Genomic DNA, 23,617 nt, shown 5'->3' with positions numbered 1-23,617 from the left:
TGAGAGACTGGATCACTGTGGGTACTTGTCTTTATTGGCATCTGGTCCTTCCTTCCTTCCTTCCTTCCTTCCTTCCTTCCTTCCTTCTATTCTCCCTTCCCTTCTTCCTTTCGAAAACACACAAACCTTTATCTTTAAACTTGTCTATGTATGTATGTACATATGTATGTATTTTACATCTCAGCCATAGCCTCTCCCCAACCTTCCCTCCTAGTCTCTCTTCCCCATTTCCCCTCCATCCCCCCAATCCCCTCATCTTCTGTCTCCATCCAAGAACAGGCAGGTCTCCTAAGAGTATCAATAAAGCATGGCATATCAAGTTGCAGTAAGACTAAGCACCTCCCCATGTACTAAGGCTAGGCAAGGTGACCCAAGATGAGAAGTAGGGTCTCAAAGGGCAGTAAAGGAGTCAAACACAGGCCCTGTTCTCACTGTTAGGTGCCCCATTAGAGGACCAAGTTACACAACTGTCACATATATGCATAGTGCTTAGGTCATTCCCACGCAGGCTCCTTGGTTGTCAGTTCACTCTCTATCAGGCCCTATGAACCTAGGTTAGTTGAGTGTGTGAGCCTTCCCATGGTATCCTTGACCTTCTTGGTCCTTCATGCCTTTCTCCTCCTCCTCTGCACCTTTAAAATAATTATTTGAATCTAAAGAATAATTCTTAATATACTTCAGATTTTTCCTATAAACAATTTCTCCTGGAACTAGGTACAGACTTCAGTTCTCTTATTTACTATCATTCATTCATATAAAAGACAGTGATATTTTTGTCAGGGCTATATAAAAAGCAGTATGACATACTGTTCTTTTTCTGAATGAAATGTATGGTTTCTGTCAAGTCTTATTATATAATTCTTTAAAGCTTTCATCTTTCAAGGAAGAGGAGATAGAAGATATAGTAGTATAGAGAGGGATTGGTGAGTAATGATCAAGAAGGATTAAGTGAAGTATGGGAAAGAGGGTAGGGTAGGAGTGTAGGGGAGGGAAAGTAACACCAATGCTCTTTGAAAAAGCTATCAAACCATACAAAATCCTAGTATGCATCCTAGAGCATTCATCCAATAGCTGATGGAAGCAGAAGCAAAGACCCCACAGCTAAGCACTGAGCCGAATTCCTGGAATCCAGTTTTAGAGAGGGAGGAGTGATGAGCAAATGGGTCAAGACCAGGCTGGGGGAAACCTACAGAAACAGCTAACCTGAATATGGGGGAGCTCATGAACCCAAGACTGACAGCTTGGAAACCAGCATAGGATAGAGCCAGGACCCCTGAATGTGGGTGTCAGTTAGGAGACCAGGGCAGTTATAGGACCTCTGGAAATGGAACAGTATTAATCCCTAGTGTACAAATGGACATTGGGAGCCCATTACCCATAGGGGGATACTCTGTCAGCCTAGAAACATGGGGGAGGGTCTAAGCCCTGCTCCAAGTGATCTGACAGACTTTGATGATCCCCAATGGAAGGCCTCACCCTTTCTATGTAGCTGAAGAGGGATGGGATGGGGGTCAGTGGGGGGTGGGAGGAAGAGGGACCTGGGATTGACATGTGAAGCAACCTTGTTTCTAATTTAAATTAAGAAATAAGATTGTTTCTAATTTAATAAAAAAGTTAAAAAAAAACCAAAATCCTAGCATGGTAGGGGTAGCTACAAAGTCCACCCCTATCTGAGGAGCTATTGACATCTAATGAATGCTGGAAATGGAAAGTACATTTTCTTCAGGAATGTGGTCCATGAAAAGCTACCCATGCTCCAGGAGATGGTCCTAAACCATGCAATACAGACAACACTAAGCACACTCAGTGGGAGTAAAATGCAGAACACATGAAAGGGGAGAAGAGTGGTGGGAAGATGGAGGAGGAAATGGAAGAGGAAATAAAACGGGGGATGGATTTGATAGAAACACAGTGTGCACATGTATGAAATGCTCACACAATAAAAAGGAAGGAAATTAATAAAGAAATCCTTAAGCAATTTAGTCCTCACAGCAATCCTGAGAATTAGGGGATACTAACACATGTTAATTAGGTAGATGAGGGATTTCCCAGAGAATCAGAAACAGGGAGGGGACAGAGCCAACACACATTCAAATGAAGACCTGAAAAGTTGGGTTTCTGCTCCTTTTTTTTTTTAACAGTTTCCCTATGTACTTTATTACCACAGCTGTTAAGGATTTATTTTTATGCAAAGTTCCAAAGGGTTTAATTCTATGTTTGATTGAAGATGATCATTAATGGCAATGACTTCAGAAGGTGGTAGATGTCTTACATCACATCTCAAGATTCACAGCACTGCCTTTTTACTCAGTTACAAATTAAAGTATCAACAGATAAAGATAGAATAAAAACTCTGGTGGCTTTGTAAACTCAGAAGACTTATGCTTTAAAGACTTTTGTTCCACATGTATTACCTTCACTGTGATAAAGATTTATTTTTTTGGATTTGCAGATAGACTGAGCTTAGAGTCAGCTGAACTAGTCTGACAATGACTAACAGATTTATATCGCTGATGCTTGTTCTTTACTTGAAAAAACAATAATCAACATGAACTTAAAAATAACTTGAATGATTAACTCTGACAGTAATTACACCAACATGTAGATTACACTAAACAAAATATGATAATAGTCTTTTCAATAGCTCTCAGGTCATCTGAAGAATTAATTACATTTAAAGATGAAATCATAAACAGAAAAAAGCATTGAAAACAAATGTCTAAAATTAACTAGAGTGATGATCACAGCAAAGGGGAAATGAGCTCAGTGTACCTGCTTGTTTCCATTATGTAAAGTTTTCATATATTTGTGCATATGTACATGTGTATGCAACCCTGATAATCAAACAAAAAGAGACTGTCAGTCTGAGCGTAAGGGAGAGATTGTGGGGAACAGATGTAGGAGGAGCTGGAAGAAGGACAGATTAGGGGGAAAGTGATGTAAATATGTTTAAATAAAATTTGAATTTAAAATGTAAAATATTAAAAAAATAAACAATAAAAAGGTCAATTTGGAGGATATATCCTTTTTTTCCATTTAACATCCAAAAGATGGTTCTAACAGTGGATTGTGTTTGGGTTATACTTTTCCTCTTTATTTATGTATTTCCTAGTTTTTGTCTCCATTTTATTTTAACGTAAAGAAAATAAAAGCAAAACAAACAGGATGTCCTCTGAGAAAGCTAGAGAGCGACCATGATTAATTCATTTCCTTCAAACAGAGGTAACACAAAGTACTTAGAAATTGTAAGACATTTCTATTTAGCATCTAATTCACACATGTGAATTTCATGCTCAAGTCAGGAGATATAATAGGAATATTTAAAGGCACTAGGGATTTAAATAGCATGAAAAGAAAACTATATTTATCAAAGTTGAACTAATTATATAATTCTATCATGTGTAGCCTACTTTGCCTTCAGTAGCTATTAATGTGATGCAGTTGATGTTTTGACAGTCTAACATTCCAACCCCTCTCATATATACACACATGCATGTGTGTGTGTGTGTGTGTGTGTGTAAATATATATGTATGTGTGTATATATGGAATCTCAGAATAATATACTCATTTTTATAGGTGCTGTTAAAAAGAAATGAAAGAAAGCATGCTTTTCCCTCAAAAGGAAAATTAATAATAAAAATAATTGTATTGCTAAAAAAATTGAACTAATATGTATAAACTTCAGGTGACACTTCAGCCTTCAGAATGTAAAACATTTGCTTACTATACTTCTACCAGAGGATTAATATACCGAACATACAAAGAGCAATCAACAAAACAAAACTCCCCTAACAAACAAAGAAACAAATAAAACAAAATCTTGCATGGGAGATAGAGTGTGGCCCAGTGACTCACACAGTGTATCCTTTAGTCCATAAATTTTAATTGTAAATGTTCATAGTAATGGGTTATTGGTCCAGTTCAAGGTCTCTGGCCTCTGCTGTATTATCTATACTGGGCCCTCACTGGGACTCATCTTGGATATCCTACTGTTGCGTTGTGTCATGGAGATCCTGTAGCATTGGATCTGCATGTCTTGCCCCTTCACATGCTCCAACAGTTCATACATGAGGTGGGTGTAGGTGTGGGCTACCTCATAGTTCTGGTCTTGAGTGGTAGCTGGATTAGCCACCTTTCCCTGATCATCACTACCCAGGCAAGCTCTCCAGCACTGTCCTGGCTAGCTCACCCAATGCAGTAGACAGCAAGAAGTGGGTTCAGTTCTCTTGCTCTCATGCCCTTGGGTCCTGCTCGCCTGAACTCACACCTCCAGGGGTAGCTCTACTATTTTGCCCAAGCAAGGTGCAGGACTGGTTTTCCATATTGCTTCACTGGGTGAGGGGCAGGACAAGTTCTTCTGTTTTCATGTCCCAGAGGTTGACTCTCCCACTTGTCTCAGGTGGCAAGGGGTTGGGGGAGGGCATATTTCCCTTTCCTTTGCCATCCCGTGGGCATGAGGGAATGGTCAGTGGGGAGCTTCTGCTCTTTTGCTCATAGGCCTGGCTTACCTGCACTCCCACCAACAGGGTCAGTTTTAGTGTGTTGCCCAGGTCAGGTGCCATGTGTGTCCCCTCTCCTGAGTGCTGCAACTGGTGAGGGCCAGAACCAGTTCTCATACTCTCTTGGCCCCAGGGAGGGTATTTTTTTCTCACTCATGCCACCACATGGTAGATGAGGGGGTGGGGTCAGTACTCCTGCTGTCATGGCCCCCCCAGGCCCACCCCTGCCAACAGGGTCAGCTCTCTTATGCTGCCTCAGGAAGGTGCAGGGCTTGCTCTCCTGGGTGCTGTTGCCATTACCAGGTAGTGCCAGTTCTCCCATTGTCATGACCTCAGGGCCAGCTCCCCCACCCAACACAAGCAGGAAGGGGTGAGGAAGGGCAAAGGTCATCTTTCCCCGTGCTCACTCCACCATACGGTGGGTAAAACTCTCGCCCCCCCCATCGCTATGCCTTCCAGGGCATCAGATATCCCGTGCCTCTGTCAATGTGGTCAGCTCTATTATGTTACCTGGGTTAGGTGCAGGGCCTACTCTCCTAAGTGCTGCAGCTGGTTAGGGGCAGGGGCAGCTTTCCCACTCTCATGATACCAGGGCCAGTTTTTCCTGCTTGTAGTGGTGGCCAGATTCAAGGAGCAAGTGGGTAGCTCTCCCTCGCCCATGCCACCACAAGGCAGATTGTGGGGCCAGCTCTCCTACTATTGTGTATTTAAGACTGGCTCATGGGAACCCTTGCCAGCAGGGAGAGCTCAACTGTGCTGCCTGGGGAGGTGCCAGGTCCATTCTCCAGAGTGGTGGAGTGGGTGAGGGGCAGGGCCAGTTCTCCTGAGTATTACTGTGCTGGGTTTTTATGAACCCTTTCCCTCCTCTAGAATAAACAGCTTAGAGGAAGAAAGGTTTACACTGACAAATGGTTTCAGAGGCATTGTCCATAGTGGACTTGACCCTTGTTCTTAGAATATGGTAATGGTGAAGATTGTGGCATGACAAAGAACATTTTCTTCTCGACACACCATCATCTGGGGACCAAGTCTCCAACACATGGATCACTTGAGGAAGAAATTCCTATCAAAACCATAAGATGATGAGCATTACTTCCCAAGTGATTGGGTGGCAGCTTCCTGCTGTTCCTGTAGTCTGTACTTCACAGCACAAACATATTAGGTAAAACTCACTTCAAGTTTTATGGGAAAGAATTTATCATTTGAGTCCTATTAGACTGAAAGCAAGTAGTCAATGATAGAAGAAATTTGTTTCAAAATTAAATGATTGTGATAAAAAAAACAAGTCTCATTTGTGTATCTTATGCTTTGATGGTTAACTATCATCACAAGAAATTTGGTAAAATTTGATTCTCCTGATTTTGAAAGTGTCAGTCTGCAGAAACGAAATCAAGAAAATAGAGAAATAGGGACTAAGAATACAAATGAATGACAATACCAGAAACACACACAAAATAAGCAATCAAGAATACTTAGTGACACGGATTTTAGAAATAGGTATGTTGTGGGTGAGAAGGATTACATTGCTCACAGGAATGTGAGAATTTTTCTTCTGGGTTGAGCAGCTTCATAGTTAAGAGTTGCTTTCATTGAAACAAATAAACATTGGTGATAAAAGAAAAATACAGACACTGTTTCCAGCTGGCTCAGGCAAAGCACCACATTGGCATTATTGATAGCTATTTGGAAGCACTTCCTCTTCCTTTAATTGTCTTCCTCTTTCCTGAGAGCACAGTAATTTGCCCAGATATTCACACTATTGAGCTGCTAATCATTTCTTTGTCCCACACCCCATAAGGTTCAAGGATTAGAGCTGGACCTGTTTTCCTTCCTTTTCCACACTGCAACCACAATCCAGGCATTTGCCACTTCTCTCTTGGATCTTCCAATGACCTCTACCTGTCCACGTCTCACCTAATCCACTCCTGTTCATACCCATGTGATTTGTCCCATCTGATTCAAACCTTGTTTCCCCAGTTCCTGCAGGGAACTTTCCACTTCTCTTTAGGATTATAACCCTCACACTTAAAGTTGACTGCAACCTACTATATTCTGTCCTATTTTAGTACTGTATTATTGGAAAGGATTGCTGTCTGCATACACTTTGCAGAACATAAATCCCCTAAGGCAATTTTGTAGTTATATTATTTATATTTTTATTTCTGAAGCTAATGATTAGTGGTGAGCATTTTCTCACATCTCACCCTTTTAATTTTTCTTTATCACATTCTGTTTTCTCTATTCTTTTTCTTTTTTTCTTTTTAGTGAACTTTATTCCTCAGAGTTTTCATATAGCCTAAGATGGGCACGGCAATGCACCCCTTAATCCCAGAACCCTCAAGGCAGAGGCAGGGATCAACCCAGATATTTGTGGGTTAAAAAGCCCATCTTGTCTACATAATGAGTTACAAGTCAGTCAAGGCTATGTAATCAGTGCCTGTCTCAACAAACAAATGAAGAAACACAAACACAATCACACATAAACACAAAAGTAACATAGCCTTATTGACAAAATATGCCAAATTTTGTCAACCTTCCAAAAGGGTGTTTCTGATATAAACTTTTAAAAATTGAGATGCAACCATTTGTTTCCATTTCTTTCCCCTCTACTAAAGTATGAGAATGCTAAAAGCAAAGTACATATGAAAACCTTTAGGTAAACACAATGATTTGTGAAGCACTTTAATATCATAGGTAACAACATGAGTACTGAGTTTATATTAGTGGACATTTTCATTACATATTTGCCAAATAAAATTAAATGTTTTCAAAAAATTTATAGCACTGGATGCTCTTTGAGGAATCAGAAATTAAGTAAATAGCAACTTTTGTGTGAGGAAAAGATGATCTAAGTGATATCCTGTCCCTAGAAGACTTAAGTAATGTAACAGGGAACTGGGACAAACAAGTGGGATGTGTCTTGGGTGCCCTGAATACTGGAATGCCATCAAGCATAACTCACAAGCTGTGAGATTTTGCTGGAGAAACCAATAAAATACAAAGAACCCTGAGCATGTCTTGTAAAGTGATGATGTTACTTAAAAAAACTAATTTGTATTTAATTTATTTTATTTATGTGTATGGGTGTTTTGCTAATGTGTATTTGTGCACCACATGAATGCAGTACCACCATATACCAGAAGAGGGAGGTGGATAACCTGGAACTGAGGTTACAGGTGATTGTGAGTCACTACGTGGGTACTGGAAATCAAGCAGCAAGTGCTTTTAACCACTGAGCTCTCTCTCTCTCTAGCCCCATATGGTTACAAAAAAAACCATTAAGATTTTAAAGTCTTATTAAAGTCTTTTATTTTTAACCAACTACAATGGATGGAACTATGCGAAATTGTACTTAAAATCTTGCTTATATAGCTAGCATACATTTTCAAATTTAGGCTTTGTATTTCACTACCAATCATTTAAATTTCCAGGATGCCACACACACTCACACAAACACACACTCACACACACACACACACACACACACACACACACACAAAACAGTGCAAAGAATTCATCCCATTGAGAGAAGTTAACAAAAATGTGTAGTGTGCTTGTGGTTTGGGGAGGATATGCACACTGCAGTGTTCTCATTGAAAATTAAGTGACCCAGGACTACTTAGCAATACAAATTATTTGACAAAGAAATGAACATAAGAAAGGCATGATTTGGTGGACCATGTTCTCCTGGTGTCCTCTATCCCCTCTGACACCTGCAATCTTTTTCCCTCTCTTCTGTGGGGTTCCCTGACTTCTGAGGGATCCAGTGGAGACTTCCCATTTAGAGCCTCTGCATTGAATCTATTTTATTCATTTTATATACCAACCACAGTTCCTCCTCCCTCTCTGCCCAACCCACTTCCGTCCACTCCTCAGAAAAAGAAAGGCCTCCCATGGGGAGTCAATAAAGCCTGTCACATTCAGTTGAGACAGGACCAAGCCCCCTCTACACCATATCAAGGCTGAGCAAGACATCCCACTATATGAAATGGGTTTCAAAAAGCCAGCTTATCCATTAGGAATAGATCCTGGTCCCACTGCTAGGAGTCCCACAAACAGACCAGGCTACAAAACTGTCACTCACATGCAGAGGGCCTAATTAGATCTCATGCAGCCCCCCCCCACCTGTCAGTCAAGATTTCGTGAGCTCCTACAACTTCGAGTCAACTGTCTTTGTGGGTCAAGAATATGATTGGGAAACCCACTGAATCTATTTTCAATAAAAGCAAAGCAAGAAGACATAAGGAAATGCATATAAGAAGGAACCATGATGAAGTCTATTGAATTACTATTATTTTTCATTCTTTTATCTCAGACCAGTTGAATTTTCAGAAACTGAATACCCACGAATTGAATATCAAAGAAGACAGCAACAATTTTGGGACCCTATTCGACTATCTCTTTTCACATTGGCAATTGTAGCAATCATAGGAATAACAATTGGCATTGTCACTCACTTTGTTGTTGAAGGTAAGTTTTCAGGTTATGTTTTTATTGTACAAGTGCACTCTGCTGCATATAATTTGAAATTTTGATGACATGAAATGGTAAATAATATTTTATTGATGTAAAAGTGTAGTGAGCTAAGAACAGAAAGCCTGCATTACACATTTCTCAGTATTAAAATTTTAAATAGATACCCCACAGATATGCACATGTAAATGAAGCACAAAGAAGAAATTTTAAAACCGAAAGACTATCTTCAGAATTAAGGACAAATATCATCAAGTTATGAGCTTTACTTCCCTTCTCAGAATCAATATATTGATGACTTACCTCCAGAAAGCCTGTGGTAGATATGACTCAGTAGTGTTAGCTACTAGTCCCAGTTATTCAGGAGACTGATGCAGGAATTCAAGGACTGCTTGGGTTACAGAGTAAGATCGAGGTTGGTTTCATCAAATGAACAGTTTGTCTCAAAATTTAAGAAGTAAAGAATGGTGACGATGACTTCCAATAGAAGAACAATTGCCTAGGAGATGCTAGGTTGTGGATTCAAATCTCCAATACCATAAAGAAATGAACAAATGGAAAGAAACAAAGGAAGGATGGCAGGAAGGAAGGCAGGTAGAAGACAGACAGACAGACAGACAGGGAGGGAGGGAGGGAGGAAGGAAGAAAGAAAGGAAGGAGACAAAGGAGAAGGAGGGAGGAAGGAAGGAATGAGGGGAGGGAAGAAGAAAGGAAAGAAGGTAGGAAGGAAGAAATGAAGGAAGGAAGGAAGGAAGGAAGGAAGGAAGGAAAAGGACAGGAGAGAGAGGGAGGAAGGGATGAAGGAAGAGGAGCTAGAAGAAAGAATAAGGGAAGGGAAAGAAAGAGTAAAAGCTTATTATATAAAAATGTTACCCCCAAAACATCTTTAGGAAGCCAAAGCCAACATTATATCTGAAGGAAATTAAAATAATTTCATGACTGCTGGAGAAGGTAAAACTCAGAACTAATTCCTAACAGCATGGAAAAATAGCATCACAGATGACCTAGGAATAAACCCTGGCTCCACTGTTAGAGTTTCCATAGACTGCCTTGTCCTCCTAGCTAGAGGAGGGCTTGGTTGGTTAATTTTCTTTCTTTTTAATTGATTTTGAATACTTTGTAGATGAGTATCTGTGATGATATCTTTCTTGCTCAAATAAAGCCTGTCTGGAAGTCAGAGAATGGAACTTGCCACTAGCTAACCATAGAGGTCCTGTACAGACAGACAGGAAGTGATATACTCAGGCAGTAACAGTATATAAGCAGGAAATCGCTTCTTCTTTGAGGAGACACTGGCTGAGCTGTCGACATGTAGGACGCCAGAGGAGTAACAGGTCCCCACACCTTTCTCTGGTAAGACAAGACCATTTGGAAATATATAGATTAATAGAAATAGTAATTAGGCAGAGCTAGCCAATAAGAAACCCTAGACACAGGTCAACAGTTTCATAATTAATATAAGTATTGTGTGTTTATTTGGGGGCTCTGAGGCAGCTCTGGAGTCAGGCAGGAATTTTGTAACAAGTGTCCATTGCCAGCTGCATATTGCAAAAATTTTCTGCCAGTGAAAAACTTAATGAAATATTTAATAATTACAAAATATTTTAATAATTATATTAGTATCTTTAAAGATTAATGAATAAAACCATAGTTACTACCATATCATTTGATCTGTACAACAAACTGAAAATTCAAATGTGGGTTTGAAAATTGTTGGCTCCTTTTTAGGAGAGATAGTTGACTTTTAAATTGCTTATTGGAATTACTTTTACTTATTGGAATTACATACTAGCTGTTTTTCAAATATTTAGATAGTTACAATTTTATGATAATTTTGTATAAGTTTTTCTCTTGTTATAGGGTAATAGTAAAGCTGGTATAAAATGTTAAATGAAAATTTGAAGGATGTAGTTTGTAAAATTGCACATTCACAAAATTCATAAGCCTTATTTTTCAAACTGTTTTAATACTTGGTTTCTCAAAACTATAAAGTGTTCATCTTCTTTGGGATAGCCCATTTGTTTTCTCAATATGAAGTACTAACTCTCCTTCCAGGAATGTAGGAATTGTGTTTTCCGATGAGATATAGAGACAGATGTGTCGTGGTTTTAATCTCAGACCCACCATCTTGAGTGATCTGGAATGTTAATTTCTATTAACCAAGCTTTAAGAAATTCTCTTTAATTGTCTAACTTTTTCATTGCAAAAATTACCAGAATAGATACAGACAAACTCAGTGCCACTGTAGTATGATGTAGTGACTACTACAATTATTAGACAGTACACAATGTATTTTAGGGTTGTTATAAGGATTTAAGTGTTTAGTGCAATCATCGTTGCAGCTCTACAACATTCCAATTGATGATTATGCTCAACTGGCAACCCTAGACACAGAATTACAGGCAACTTAAAATACTGAGTATAGAGGAAATAGTCTCCCCAGAGAAGATCCCAACAACTGGTTATCCACTAACAAATGTCAGCCTGAGAACATATGCATACAAGTAACATTATATAGACCATGCAGGTTGTATTTATGCATTTATACGTTTGTGTGTGTGTGTGTGTGTGTGTGTGTGTGTAGCCATAAATTTAAAAGACAGCAAGGGGTTGGTTATACATGTGAGGTTTGAAGGAAGAAAAGGGAAGGAGGAAATGATATAATTATATTATAATTTCAAAAACTAAACTCTTTTGCTTTGCACTTGGTTTAATTTCAGTACACGGTTTCAAAAATGTCAGGGTTTTATCACCAGAGAAACCTGGTTTTGGATCATCATTTTGCTGATTCCAGACCCTATATGTAAATATGGAATATTCCCATAGGCAAAATTATAAAATAATGTTAACAATCATATCTAAGTGTTTTATATTTTATTGATTTTTAAATTACCTTTTTACTTTTTGATATTATAATATATGAAAATGTATTGAATTATAGATATAGACATCACTGAAAAAAACCTGTCATTGAAATAAGTAGTAGAACCTCTCTATACAAGATATGCATAGAGATATAGTTTGGGTATATTAAGATACTGCATGTAAAAAGTGATTGTTTAGAACTTAATGTCTGCTCCAAAACAAATCTGCTTGATAAATATTGATTCATTCATCCACTCACCCATGAAAAATAATTAAGCCATGATCTTAAAAATGAAACCATAAATTCAATCAAATGGAGCATAGATTTTTAGGTTAAAAAGTCATTGTTGATGCATCCTTTTCAACCTTTAACTAAACTGTATTTTTAAGAAAAAAATACTAGCTGGGCATGATGGTACACACCTCTAATCTTATGACTCTGAAGGCAGAGACAGTTGGATCTCTGTGAGTTTGAAGCCAACCTGGTCTACAGAGTGAGTTCCAGGACAGCCAGGGCTATATAGAGAGACAATGTCTTCAAAAATTCTTAGGATTAGTTCATAAATAACAAAAAGAAGGTACAAAATTATGGTAGTAATCTATCTTAACCAGATTAAACAACAGTTTAAACAGAAAAAACAAACCAAGGAATAACATCAAGCACTTGTAGGTATTAGTGTTAGAATATGTTTATTCTCTTATAAAGGGAATTCCTACTCATTCTAGGTGTCTTTGATATAATTTTTAATCTAAAAAGGGTTTTGAAATGAAACTGTAATTAAATTAAAATGGGAAATTTTAATTTAAATTTAATTTAATTTTAATATAAAATATTGTACACTTAGTAACTGCAGAATATGAAAACAGCTATTCCTTAATTCAGTAACTTATAAAAAAAGTTCAGGGCTCTTAAGGTACTGTGTTCCTTTTGCTAATATCATCGGAATGTTTCTTCCTCTTTGAATGAAAAGTAGTCAAAGTTCCCCTCCAGCACCTGACATCCTCCTAGCAGGAGCCCTTCAAGGTGCAATTTTGGCTGCTAGCTCAGTGTGGACACTCCAACTATTATCTTGAAAAGATGCAATGTCAAGAGCAGGAAGAATACAGTAGGGAACACCCTATGAAACAGATTTTCAGAGAAAGCAATAGTAGAAGAAACATCTCTAGGGGATACAGACTAGAAAAACACACTTTTGCTGTTGCTTCAACACAAGTTCCTAATATGCAGAAAAGAAGATAAAAAAGAAGACAGGTTCCACACAAGTAAGGATGTGGTGTGTCAAAGTAAAAGAGTTGGGATTCCTTCCCATGTTAATGGGAAAATGGAGGCTTCAGGTGGGCAAGTAGTGTTGCTAAAGATCTGTCTTGAGGACATATCTGGACACTGGCTACTGTGTGGAGAATGGGAGAAGAGGCAGGGATGGATGCTCATAAGGAGGCTGTAGATATTGTTCTCCATGACACATATATAAACTAGATTGCTGGTGGTAGTGGGATTTATGAAGAGAACAGAGTTTTTAAAACTCGGGAAATTGTGTCATGAATACCCTGTTCATGAAAAACCCATGTTAACAGTTCTCTGAGGGACTAAAACGTGACTTTAGGATTTCCTTTGGTATTGGCTTTTCATTATATGTTAAATTTCTAAATTTAGAAAAATTTTGATGTGCATATGCATCTACAAGAGGAGTATCAGTCAGTGTTCTTCAGCTGACTGAAATGATGAAATTACACAATGGAGTTTTTGAGTTTTATAGTAACATTTGTTCTAGATGGAAATAGACTTAGTGGGGGTTTTGTTCTAGATGGAAATAGAAGGGGTGGGAACAAAGAACCTGGTATGTGTAACCCAGGATCTTCCATTCTCCTTGCCTTTCAGATGATAAGTCATTCTACTACCTTGCCTCTTTTCAAGTCACAAACATCAAATACAAAGAAAATTATGGAACGAGGTCATCAAGAGAGTTTATAGAAAGAAGTCATCAAATCGAGAGAATGGTAAGAACAATGGGAAATGCTGATCTACAACCTTCTCAAAATTTAACAATTTGGCTATTCAAATTTGCCGTGCTGGCAGTCTCTATCTAATTAATAATTTAATTCTCATTTCCCTGTTTATTAATTAAGTTTTGCAATAGTTATCTGCTGTGTGCATTTCTTTCCCATCAATGTTTGTTAATGATGTTGTTCCTTTATATGTAAACCTATATTGAAAATATATGTGTTTAAAATATCATTTTCCCATTTTCTTTGTGTTTTATTATCATTATAATATGTTATTTTTCATTAGTAGCCAAGAGATGGGATAAATGCAGCATTATGACTACATAGAACAATTTATGAACAGTTAAATCAATGTCTTATGTCATGGTCCTCAGTAGAAATATTAAAGCTAGTCAATGTTCTTAGTACCTTACTCTGTCTACAGACTACCTACAATCTCAGAGCCACACAGTAATTGGGTTTTCCACGGACTTCTCTAACCACTTGTGTAAAACTCTGCTATTTGGAGCAGAGTTAAGATAGGTTAAAATACAGCATCTGTGAAAACCTGGGCATGGGGGAGGCACTCCTTCTTAGGGAAGATCACTGCAGTTGCTTGTCCAGTGGCCAATGGTCAACCCTGAAAATATACATACAGGTAGCAGTAGGTGGACTGAACATACTGTATTTATGGATATATAAAGTATACTGAAGGAGAGTAGGGAGGGATATACAGGAGGATGTAGAGGGAGGAAAGGGAATGGAGAAATGCTGTAATTAAATTATATTCTCAAAACAAAAGAAAAAGCGAGCTTATAATTGTTTTCATCCTCAGCATTTGTGGTTTAACCACTTAGTGTTGTTTGCTGTATATTCATCTAATTCCATGCACCATAAGACCATTCACTGAAACCCTTTTTGTGATTTAAAAACTATTCTAAAACAACAATAAAGCTTAAGGAGCTTTCTTAAGGTTCCTCTCATTTTCTTTCTACATCAAGCATGTGACATTTGAAATACACACAAAAAAGCATGAGACACAAACTATTACTGAAAATCACTTTCCCATTGAAGTTCATTGACTACTTTCTTCACTGCAAGCTAAGCCTCATCTAAAAATTGGGAGATTGTGATAACAGACCCTCCAAGAAGAGGACACAGTGGAATGGAGGCTTAGCCCAGCATTCTCTGGTTCCAGAGAACTTATTCTTGTCTAGATTGAGTTATAACCAGTAAATTCTATGACTGGAAGCTCCCAATTAATGAAGATGAAATAATTTTGTAGGCTAATAATTTCAGGAACATTTATTTAGGCTCATTTGACCTATATAGATAAAACTTCACCCTTATTCAACTTGTCTACCTGACATTTCTACTTTGATCTCTTAGAGGCATCTCAAATTAATCTAGTTTAAATGTTCTTCTTGAAGACTGCTCCCTCTAGAATCCTCTATATCTTAATTTCAATGAACAATTGTGTTTACCTCATTGCTAGAGGACCTACATTTCCGTTATTCCCTGCTTATTCTAGTCACAAGTCATGTTTCTACCACTAGCTCATCATCTCTGTTATAGACTAGTTGTTCCAGAATAATAGCTGTAATTTAAAAAACAGCACTCTATAGAAAGATGCCATGGACAGAGCTTAGGTGGAGGGCTTTTTTTATTGGGGAAAAGAGAATGGGAAAAGGAGGGAAGGGAAAGGAGAAACCGGCCTCTGAGGACAGGAAAGGCAGAAGAGAAGAGGCAGAGAGAGAGAGGGAGAGAGGGAGAGGTAGAGAGAGGGAGAGATAGAGGAGAGAGAGACACACAGAGAGAGACAGAGAGAGAGAGAGACAGAGAGAAGAGGTGGACAGGGCCCTTTTAAAAGAAAATAGTGAATGTACACAGGTGGTGCTCTTAGTGACTGCAGTTGAGGGAGAATCCTGTCAGAACCCAAGGACAGGCTGGCACAGATACCTGAATACTAATAATTGTCATGTATTCAAACTACTGCTTCCACTCAGGATCCTCTCATATCTACAGAGAAATCAGAATGACCTTTTGAAAATGAAGTATTGAGTTCTTAATGACTCCCAATATGCTTAGAATAAAATCTAAGCTCTCCACCCAAGTTCCCAAATTCTGGCATGTTTTGGATCCAGCAACTCCCATTTCTGCTCTCTGCCTTGCTCACTTTGCTCTTCCCATATTGGTCTTCTTTTGGATTCCTTGCATAGTCTGTTGCTTCCACATAGAAAACCATCTCAACCTTGTTGATTCCTCATCTCAAAAACCACTTAAACATCACCAACTTGGGGATCCCTTCTCTTTTATGATTTCTCAATTGTTATCCTATATTACTTTACTAATGACACTTGGTAATCAATGTCTGTTTTATTACTGTATAACTGTATTTTGAGTTAAAGTTCAGCCCCATTTTTGTTCAGTGCTGTTAGTCCAGTGTCTACAATGCTGAACACAGGGGACTTATGATTATACTGAATGAATGCATTAGTGATATAAAGGGAAGAAGACATCTATAATAAGAGTCAAAAAGAAGTATAAGTGCTGTTTTTATGTTTTGCCTTTACAATAAGACTAGCCATAACTATAGATAGTCAATAATTAATGACTATGTAATTATTCAGTCACACATACTGTCTGCAAACCTGTAAACTATACCCTTCCTTCAACTTACATGTGTGATTATTAATGTCGTCTTATTCATAGAAAAGAATAGAATCAATATTAAATTAAGTAACAACAGGGTGGAAAAATCTGAGACCTGTCACAGTCAGTGTATAACTGATAACTGTGTGGTCTGAAAGAGCGTTTTGGAAACCTGAGGAAGGAAACTTGTGGAGTCAGCAGGACCCTTTCCCAGAGTGCACTGGTGCATTGTTCTATCAGTGTGCTCTTTCTCTACTGATCCATAACCACCCTTATAGTAGAAAGATACCTGTACAACTGGCCTTATTTTCATAGATAGACCTTAAAAGGAATTCTCCAGCAGCTTTTCCTGGTATCCAGGAGGAGTTGATCTTTCTTGAGAATTTAGTATTTGTGCAGTTACTTGTCAGAGGAGAAAGATTAAAAACCCAAACAGTAACTGAGCAGACACGACTCTTCTTGGGGCCACGTGAACTACTTCAAGAATATTTTGTTTAATGCTCGAATTAAAGCCATGGAAGATGGTATCTAGTCCAAACTATTAATTCTTAAGTTTTTATGATCCAACCCTAAGAATAATTTTGCTAATGATTATTTAACTTAAATACAAATGGCCAATCTTGTCTTTTTTAAAATTTTCATTCATAAATTTGTGTCATTGAGTTTCTACCAACTGACTGCTTGAATTGTATCTTGGGTAATTCAACACAAAATTTAAAAAAATATTTGGTGTTTTGATTATGAACCATCTCTCTAGCACCTTTTCAATTAAAAAAATATTTTGCTGGTATATATTCATGTACAGAGTTCTTGGTTTTATAAATAAATTTTCATTCTCATTTACCATGTACTTTGACCATATTCACTTTTAATGCCTTCTCTCTTATTCCCCTCTCACCTTTCCAACCCCCTTATTCTTTCCAAATACTTACACTACTACTTTATGTTATATGTCTAGCTTATTTTTCTTACTCTACTCTTTCTAGTTCTATTATCTTGAAAATAACAACTTCATTTTCCATATGACTTAAAATCCATTATGCATTTATATCACAATATATTTTGCCCATTTGTTTACTGATAGAGATACCTCATAGTAGTCATTTATGGAATTGGTCTACACGTTCTATAAACCACAGACAGGCAGAGGTGGCTGTCAAGCGAAGGCAGAGCAGGAATGAAATCTGAGGGAGATATTGTCAGGAAGCAAGAGTTTATTGCATCCATCTATTTTATTTTTTATTTTTTTATTTTTGGTTTTTTTCAAGACAGGGTTTCTCTGTATTGTTTTGGAGGCTGTCCTGGAACTCGTTCTGTAGACCAGGCTGGCCTCGAACTCACAGAGATCCGCCTGCCTCTGCCTCCCGAGTGCTGGGATTAAAGGCGTGCGCCACCAACGCCCAGCCCATCTATTTTATTGATGTCAGGTTTTTTTGCACTGTGGGGGAACACTGCAGGAACAAGAAGGACCATATAACAAGGTTTATGAGGCTATGACAATAGTCCACCACTAGACTGAAATAAGGAAAATGGGTGTAATATTTACAAGGTAGACTCTTCTGAGTGTTGTACTAGTTCTTCAGAAAGCATATGGATCAGGAACACAGACCCCTCGTTCCCAAAGGGTGTAGTAACTGGGGGGTGGGGTGTGAGACATAGCTCATAAGCAGACTTTGCTACATTTAATTCAGACCTATGTCTTCTGACTTTCGATGGTGAGCCCAGTGTTCTTTGATGGTAAATTTCATCAAAACTCCTTTTAGGGAATCAGGACTTCAGGAAACAAGTTCTCTGAACATCCCAAATCTTTTACAGGTTCAGTCTAGAAAGATTGAGGAATGTCATGCTCATGATATGAAGTGTGGTGAAATGAATTACCATTACTAGTATTAGATGTTTAGTCCTGACTGTCTCAGAGACATGACTCACAGTGAAGTGTCAGAGCTGTTATAGTCATCCAAATAGCCAAGTGATATAATAATCATTGACAAATTCAACAGACCTGGTATCAGTGATAGACTTCTTACAAGAGTGTAGCAAAAGGGATGCTGGAATTTTTTTAGAACTGAGGATGATGTCTTAAAATAACATATTTGATAAGTAAGACTAAAATTATTTTGTAACCTTTTAGACATCAAACATGATATAAATTTATTTGCTTTAAAATCCTATTTGTCTGTGTATGTGTGTGTATGGGGGGTCTGTATGAGTGCACGTGCATGCACACCTTTCTGTGAACATACAAGGCCAGAAGATGACGTCATATAAGAACCCTCTGATATCACTTTTCACCTATTCCTTTGAGGCACAGTCTCTCCCTGAACCCAGGGGTGCTTGCTTTGGGAGCTAGACTTAAAGCAGCAAGTCTCTGCAGCCCCCACTAGCTGGGATTACAGGAGACTGCAAGGAAGCCTGGCTTATCTCACAGGTACTAGAATCTGTATCTGTATCCTTATGATTTCAGTGGAAGCATTATTGGCTACTGATCCATCTTTTCAGCTCTAAGCTTTATTCCCCAAATCAACTCTGTAAGACAGATAATCACAATCACACCATTTTACACATGATCAGCAAATTTGACCATTTTGAAGAGGTTGTTTAGTCCTTCAAGGATTTGAACACAGATTTAGTCTTTTCACTGTGGAAACCCAATATGCATCATGAAAATCAACTAAAAATCTGGTTGTCACCAAAAAAATCCTTGCTAGATAAATAATATGTTTCTCAGGACTAACATTTCTTATTTATTTTTTATTAGATGTCTAGGATTTTTCGACGTTCTTCTGGAGTGGGTCGATTCATCAAGTCACATGTTATCAAGATAAGGTATGTAGAGCTGATCTGTAATTTCAGGTCAATACAATAATTCACATTAATTCACATGGGGGCTCAGCCACCCAGAGAATCATTGTAACAAAGAGATTTCATAAAATTTAAACCACACATGTTATGCACTCGGACCATTTCAATGACTTCTTAGTCACAATAGGAAGATAGAAGGTGCTTTACAAGAGACTCACAGCTATTAGCCAGAAAATAAATATACAGAAAGGAAAGAACATAAGACTGTTATACTAACACCAACCTGTCCCCTTAAAGAGGCAGCAAAATAGAACAATGTAAGACCTTTTCATTTTTCTCTCTTTAAGTCTATAACCATCACTGTCACTTCCTATGCCATGTTTTCCTTTAATGTCAACATATTTTTGTCATTTTAATGTCAAATTTTAATACGTCGGTGAGATGTACTATACATCAATTAAACAGAATTATTATCAGGGACTAAGACCTGTCCTTTTTTACATCTCTTTATGCTGTTCATGTGTGAACATGTGCATCAGTCAGCATACACATGGAAGTCAGAGGACAACTTATAGGAGTCAGTTCTCTACTTCGGTCATGTGGGTTCCAGGAATCAAACTTAGGTCATTAGGCTTGTCAGCAAGCACCTTTACCTGCTGAGTCATCTTACCAGCTCCTATATATGTTTTAGTATGATGTGTAAAAGACCTAGATTTCACACTGAGATAGATGATAGATACATGATAATTATATGATAGATAGAGATAGATACAAAGATGATAGATTATAGGTAGATAGTAGAGTGATATAGAAATAGTAAACAGGTAAGTAGATAGATAATAGATGATAGCTAGTTAGATAGAATGATAGAAAGTTAGAGACAATTGGTAGATGATAAAGATGATAGGTGGATGAGAGAAAGGAAATATATATGTGTATATATATTTAAAACTTCTTAGTGATAATTAGTCTTTTTCTGTCTCTTCCTTTTTTCTTTGTCTTTCTAGGTCAATTCACTTTCTGAAGTTGACTAGAGGCTTTCCATCATGACATAAATTTCTATATTTGAATCACTGATCAAATTATTTTATAAACTTCTACCTATTAAACTTTGTTTATTGAGTGAATATCAAATAGCCAAATATTATTAGTGTTTTAATACACCGTTTATTGTGTTTTCATAGGTCAATCAAAAGAATCAAAAGTGGGGCCAAAAGTGTGGGTACCAGTGGACATTACAGTATTCCATTGCCCAGTGGTCTTCTACTTCTGCCTGAGACAAGGGAAGCACAAGGCTTTGGCAGACAGGCACATCATTTCTGGCCACATCCCTTTAGCCAGAATTCATAAGAGAGTTTGAGTAAACTTCAAGAGAGGCTAGAAATGCAGTGTAGTTCTGTGCTCAGGAGGCAAAGGGTGATGGACCACATTGTCTCGGCCACACTTCACTGCGGAATAATGACCTTAGCTACCTTACCACTTGTATTCATATTGTCTTAAAAAGTAAGTGGTTTAAGTGGATATAAGGTATGGTTTCATGAGAACCTCACAAAACTCTTCAAACTGAGGAAAGGTAGAGAATAATCTTCAGATTTCCACCATGCTGCTTTCACTTCTACAGTGTTTGTAACACTCATTATCATCATGCATCCCATCTTGTTCCCTTTATCTAGATGTAACACTAAGTATCCTGTGCACAGATATCATCCACAATGTTTCTTTAAATTCACTGAGATCACTGAGATGGAATTATTTCTTTATTTTGTTCCAGTCCAGATGAACAGGGTGTGAGCATTCTTATGGTGCTCATGTTTCGATACCCATCTACTGATAGTGCTGAACGAATAAAGAAAAAAATTGAAAGGACATTATATCAAAGTCTGAAGATCAAACATTTGCCTTTGACTATATATAAACCATCATTTAGCCTCACACGTAAGTATTTTGTAGTTTTTTGCCATTTTTCCTGCATCTGTCATAAAAAAATTGGTTCATGTGACTTCCTATTTTACAAATTCACCAATAAATCTACCAATAACTCAGCATTTAAGAACACTTTCTCTTCTTGCAAAGGACCCAGGTTCAGTTCCCAGCATCCACATGACAGTTTGCAATTATTTGTAAGCCAAGTTCCAAGGTAGCTGGAATCTTTGTGACATCTTCAGGGTTCTGAATGCTCACAAATGAGTGTGTGTTCACACACACATACTAAATAAATAAAAACACATCAGTGTGGAAGAAAACTACAATAAAAATTAACTATGAAGTAAAATTTAGAATTATTCTCTTTATATGTTTATGAGAGATTTTTTCTTTAATTTTTTAAAATAATTTACTTTTTAAATTCCAATCTCAGTTCCCTCTCCATCTTGTCCTCCCACTCCTCCCACCCCCACATCCAATCTGCTCCATGGAAAGGGTAAGACCTCCTGTAGGAAGTCTACTAAGTCTGTCCCATCATCTCCTTGGCAGGGCCAAGGCACCTTCCTATCCCCCCCCCACACACACCCATGTGTCTAGACTGGGCAAGGTATCTCTCCATATAGAATGGGCTCCACTAAGTCAGATTGTGCATTGGAGTTAGATCTTGAACCCACTGCCAGTAACCTCATATATTGTTTCAGTCACACCATTGTCACCTATATTACAGAAGTCTAGTTAAGTCATATGCAGGTTCCCCATTTGTCAGACCTGAGTCAGTGATCGCTCACTAGCTCAGATCAGTTGATTCTGTGAGTTTTCCCATCATGGCCTTGAATCCTTTGTTCATATTAGCACTCCCTCACTTCTATTGTAGTCCAGGTGCTTCCATCTGTTTCTGGAAGAGGGTTCAAGCTTCTCTAGGGTTGTGGATTGTAGGCTGGGTATCTTTTGCTTTATGTCTGGTATCCACTTATGAGTGAGTACATACTATATTTGTCTTTCTGGTTTTGCGTCACCTCACTCAGAATGGTGAGTTTTATGAAGTTTCTAAATGTTTTAACCAAATGATATTGGTATTTTAAAAATGCATAAGAGGGTAAGTATTATTTTCAACATTTTACATGGGGAGCTTGACTTTAAACAAGGCCCTGAGATATGAATCAGCACAAATAGTCAGAACTAAATATAGATATTATGAACCTCAGAATCCTTTATGGGTTCACTTGGAGAGTATTTTTTGTTTGTTTTGTAATATTTCCTGGGTGTGTGTGTGTGTGTCTGTGTTTGTGTGCCTGTTTGAATTTATGTGCACATGTGTGGAGATCCCAATGGAGTCCTGAAGAGAATGTCTGATCCCTTTGTGTTGGAATTAGAGGCAGGTGTAGATGAAGAGATACCCCAAGGTCTCTGAAAGAACAATAAGTCATCTTGACTACTGGCCCCAAGAGTTACTTTTTATATAAAAGAAACAAACATGTGTGTGAAGAATGACTCTGAAATAAGATAGACATAAACTATAAGAAGGTTCCCTGACTTATTTCTGACTTCAAAATATTTTTCATTATTTTCGTTACTACCTAAAGAAAAGAAGATATCAGAAAAGTCTTAGTTTTCCCCCAACTGGAAGAAAATAAATTCCAAAGAGTTTACGAAATTAAAATAAAAAGTACCTTAGAACTAGTTAGAATCCATACCTATAGGGACTCTATTGTTAATACTCTTCCAAAATAAAATACTGCTTCAAATAAAGTACCGTCTTAGACAGTGTTTTCAGATGCAAGGACTGGACCTGTCTCCTTTTTGTTTACCTCCTTTGTCTGCTGTCTGCATCTCAAGGTAGCAGACCTTCTGGATCCTTCACTTTGCTTCATGAGATTCTACATTTATTTATTTTTGATTTCATATAAATGATGGAAAGGATTTTCAGATCCTTCATAGACATCTTTAAGTCTATTTTTCCGTATATTACATAGGTAGTTAGAAATAATGATGATCATGTTATTTACTATATATTATTTTTGATTGTTAAAACATTTTGCTCAAAAAGAAAATAGAATGTATTCATCATTCTATAAAGAGAATTCTCAGAGCAAATTTTGACTGATAATATAGCTATTCCAAAGTACTTAAAGTAAAATACTTAAAGTAAAATAGAAAACTTCAAAGTTTACTGCATTGTTAAAGGTACAGAATTTCTTAAAGTTTTCAGAAGAATTTTCGGTCTTGGATATACACAATGACATTTTTATCACACAGGCTATTTTGACACAAAAATGAGCATATTCTAAGACAATGCTTGATAACAAATATTCATTTGCATGTATTTTCTTCTGTTGCATACATGGCATTCATTAAAAGAAATGTCGCTGGGAAAATCCCTAGTAAGGATTGGGGCTTACATTCCTATTTGGACTTTTCC

The 23,617-nt window shown here is 37.6% G+C and overlaps 1 protein-coding gene across 1 annotated transcript in view; it reads left to right on the top strand.

Annotated features, from left to right (window-relative positions):
• LOC101823890 (transmembrane serine protease 11F) overlaps window positions 1–23,617 on the top strand; it is a 70,253-nt gene that overhangs the window by 36,730 nt on the left and 9,906 nt on the right. Inside the window, exons 3-6 of the mRNA XM_040747293.1 lie at window positions 8,816–8,970; window positions 13,718–13,836; window positions 19,232–19,299; window positions 21,047–21,210. Coding sequence (XP_040603227.1) covers window positions 8,816–8,970; window positions 13,718–13,836; window positions 19,232–19,299; window positions 21,047–21,210 — 506 coding nt within the window. The remainder of the gene's footprint in view (window positions 1–8,815; window positions 8,971–13,717; window positions 13,837–19,231; window positions 19,300–21,046; window positions 21,211–23,617) is intronic.

Source organism: Mesocricetus auratus, unplaced genomic scaffold (genome assembly GCF_017639785.1).
Source record: "Mesocricetus auratus isolate SY011 unplaced genomic scaffold, BCM_Maur_2.0 Super-Scaffold_100006, whole genome shotgun sequence".
Lineage (NCBI taxonomy): Eukaryota > Metazoa > Chordata > Mammalia > Rodentia > Cricetidae > Mesocricetus > Mesocricetus auratus.
The sequence above is the reverse complement of the archived record's forward strand: the minus strand, read 5'-3'. Positions and strand labels throughout refer to the sequence as shown.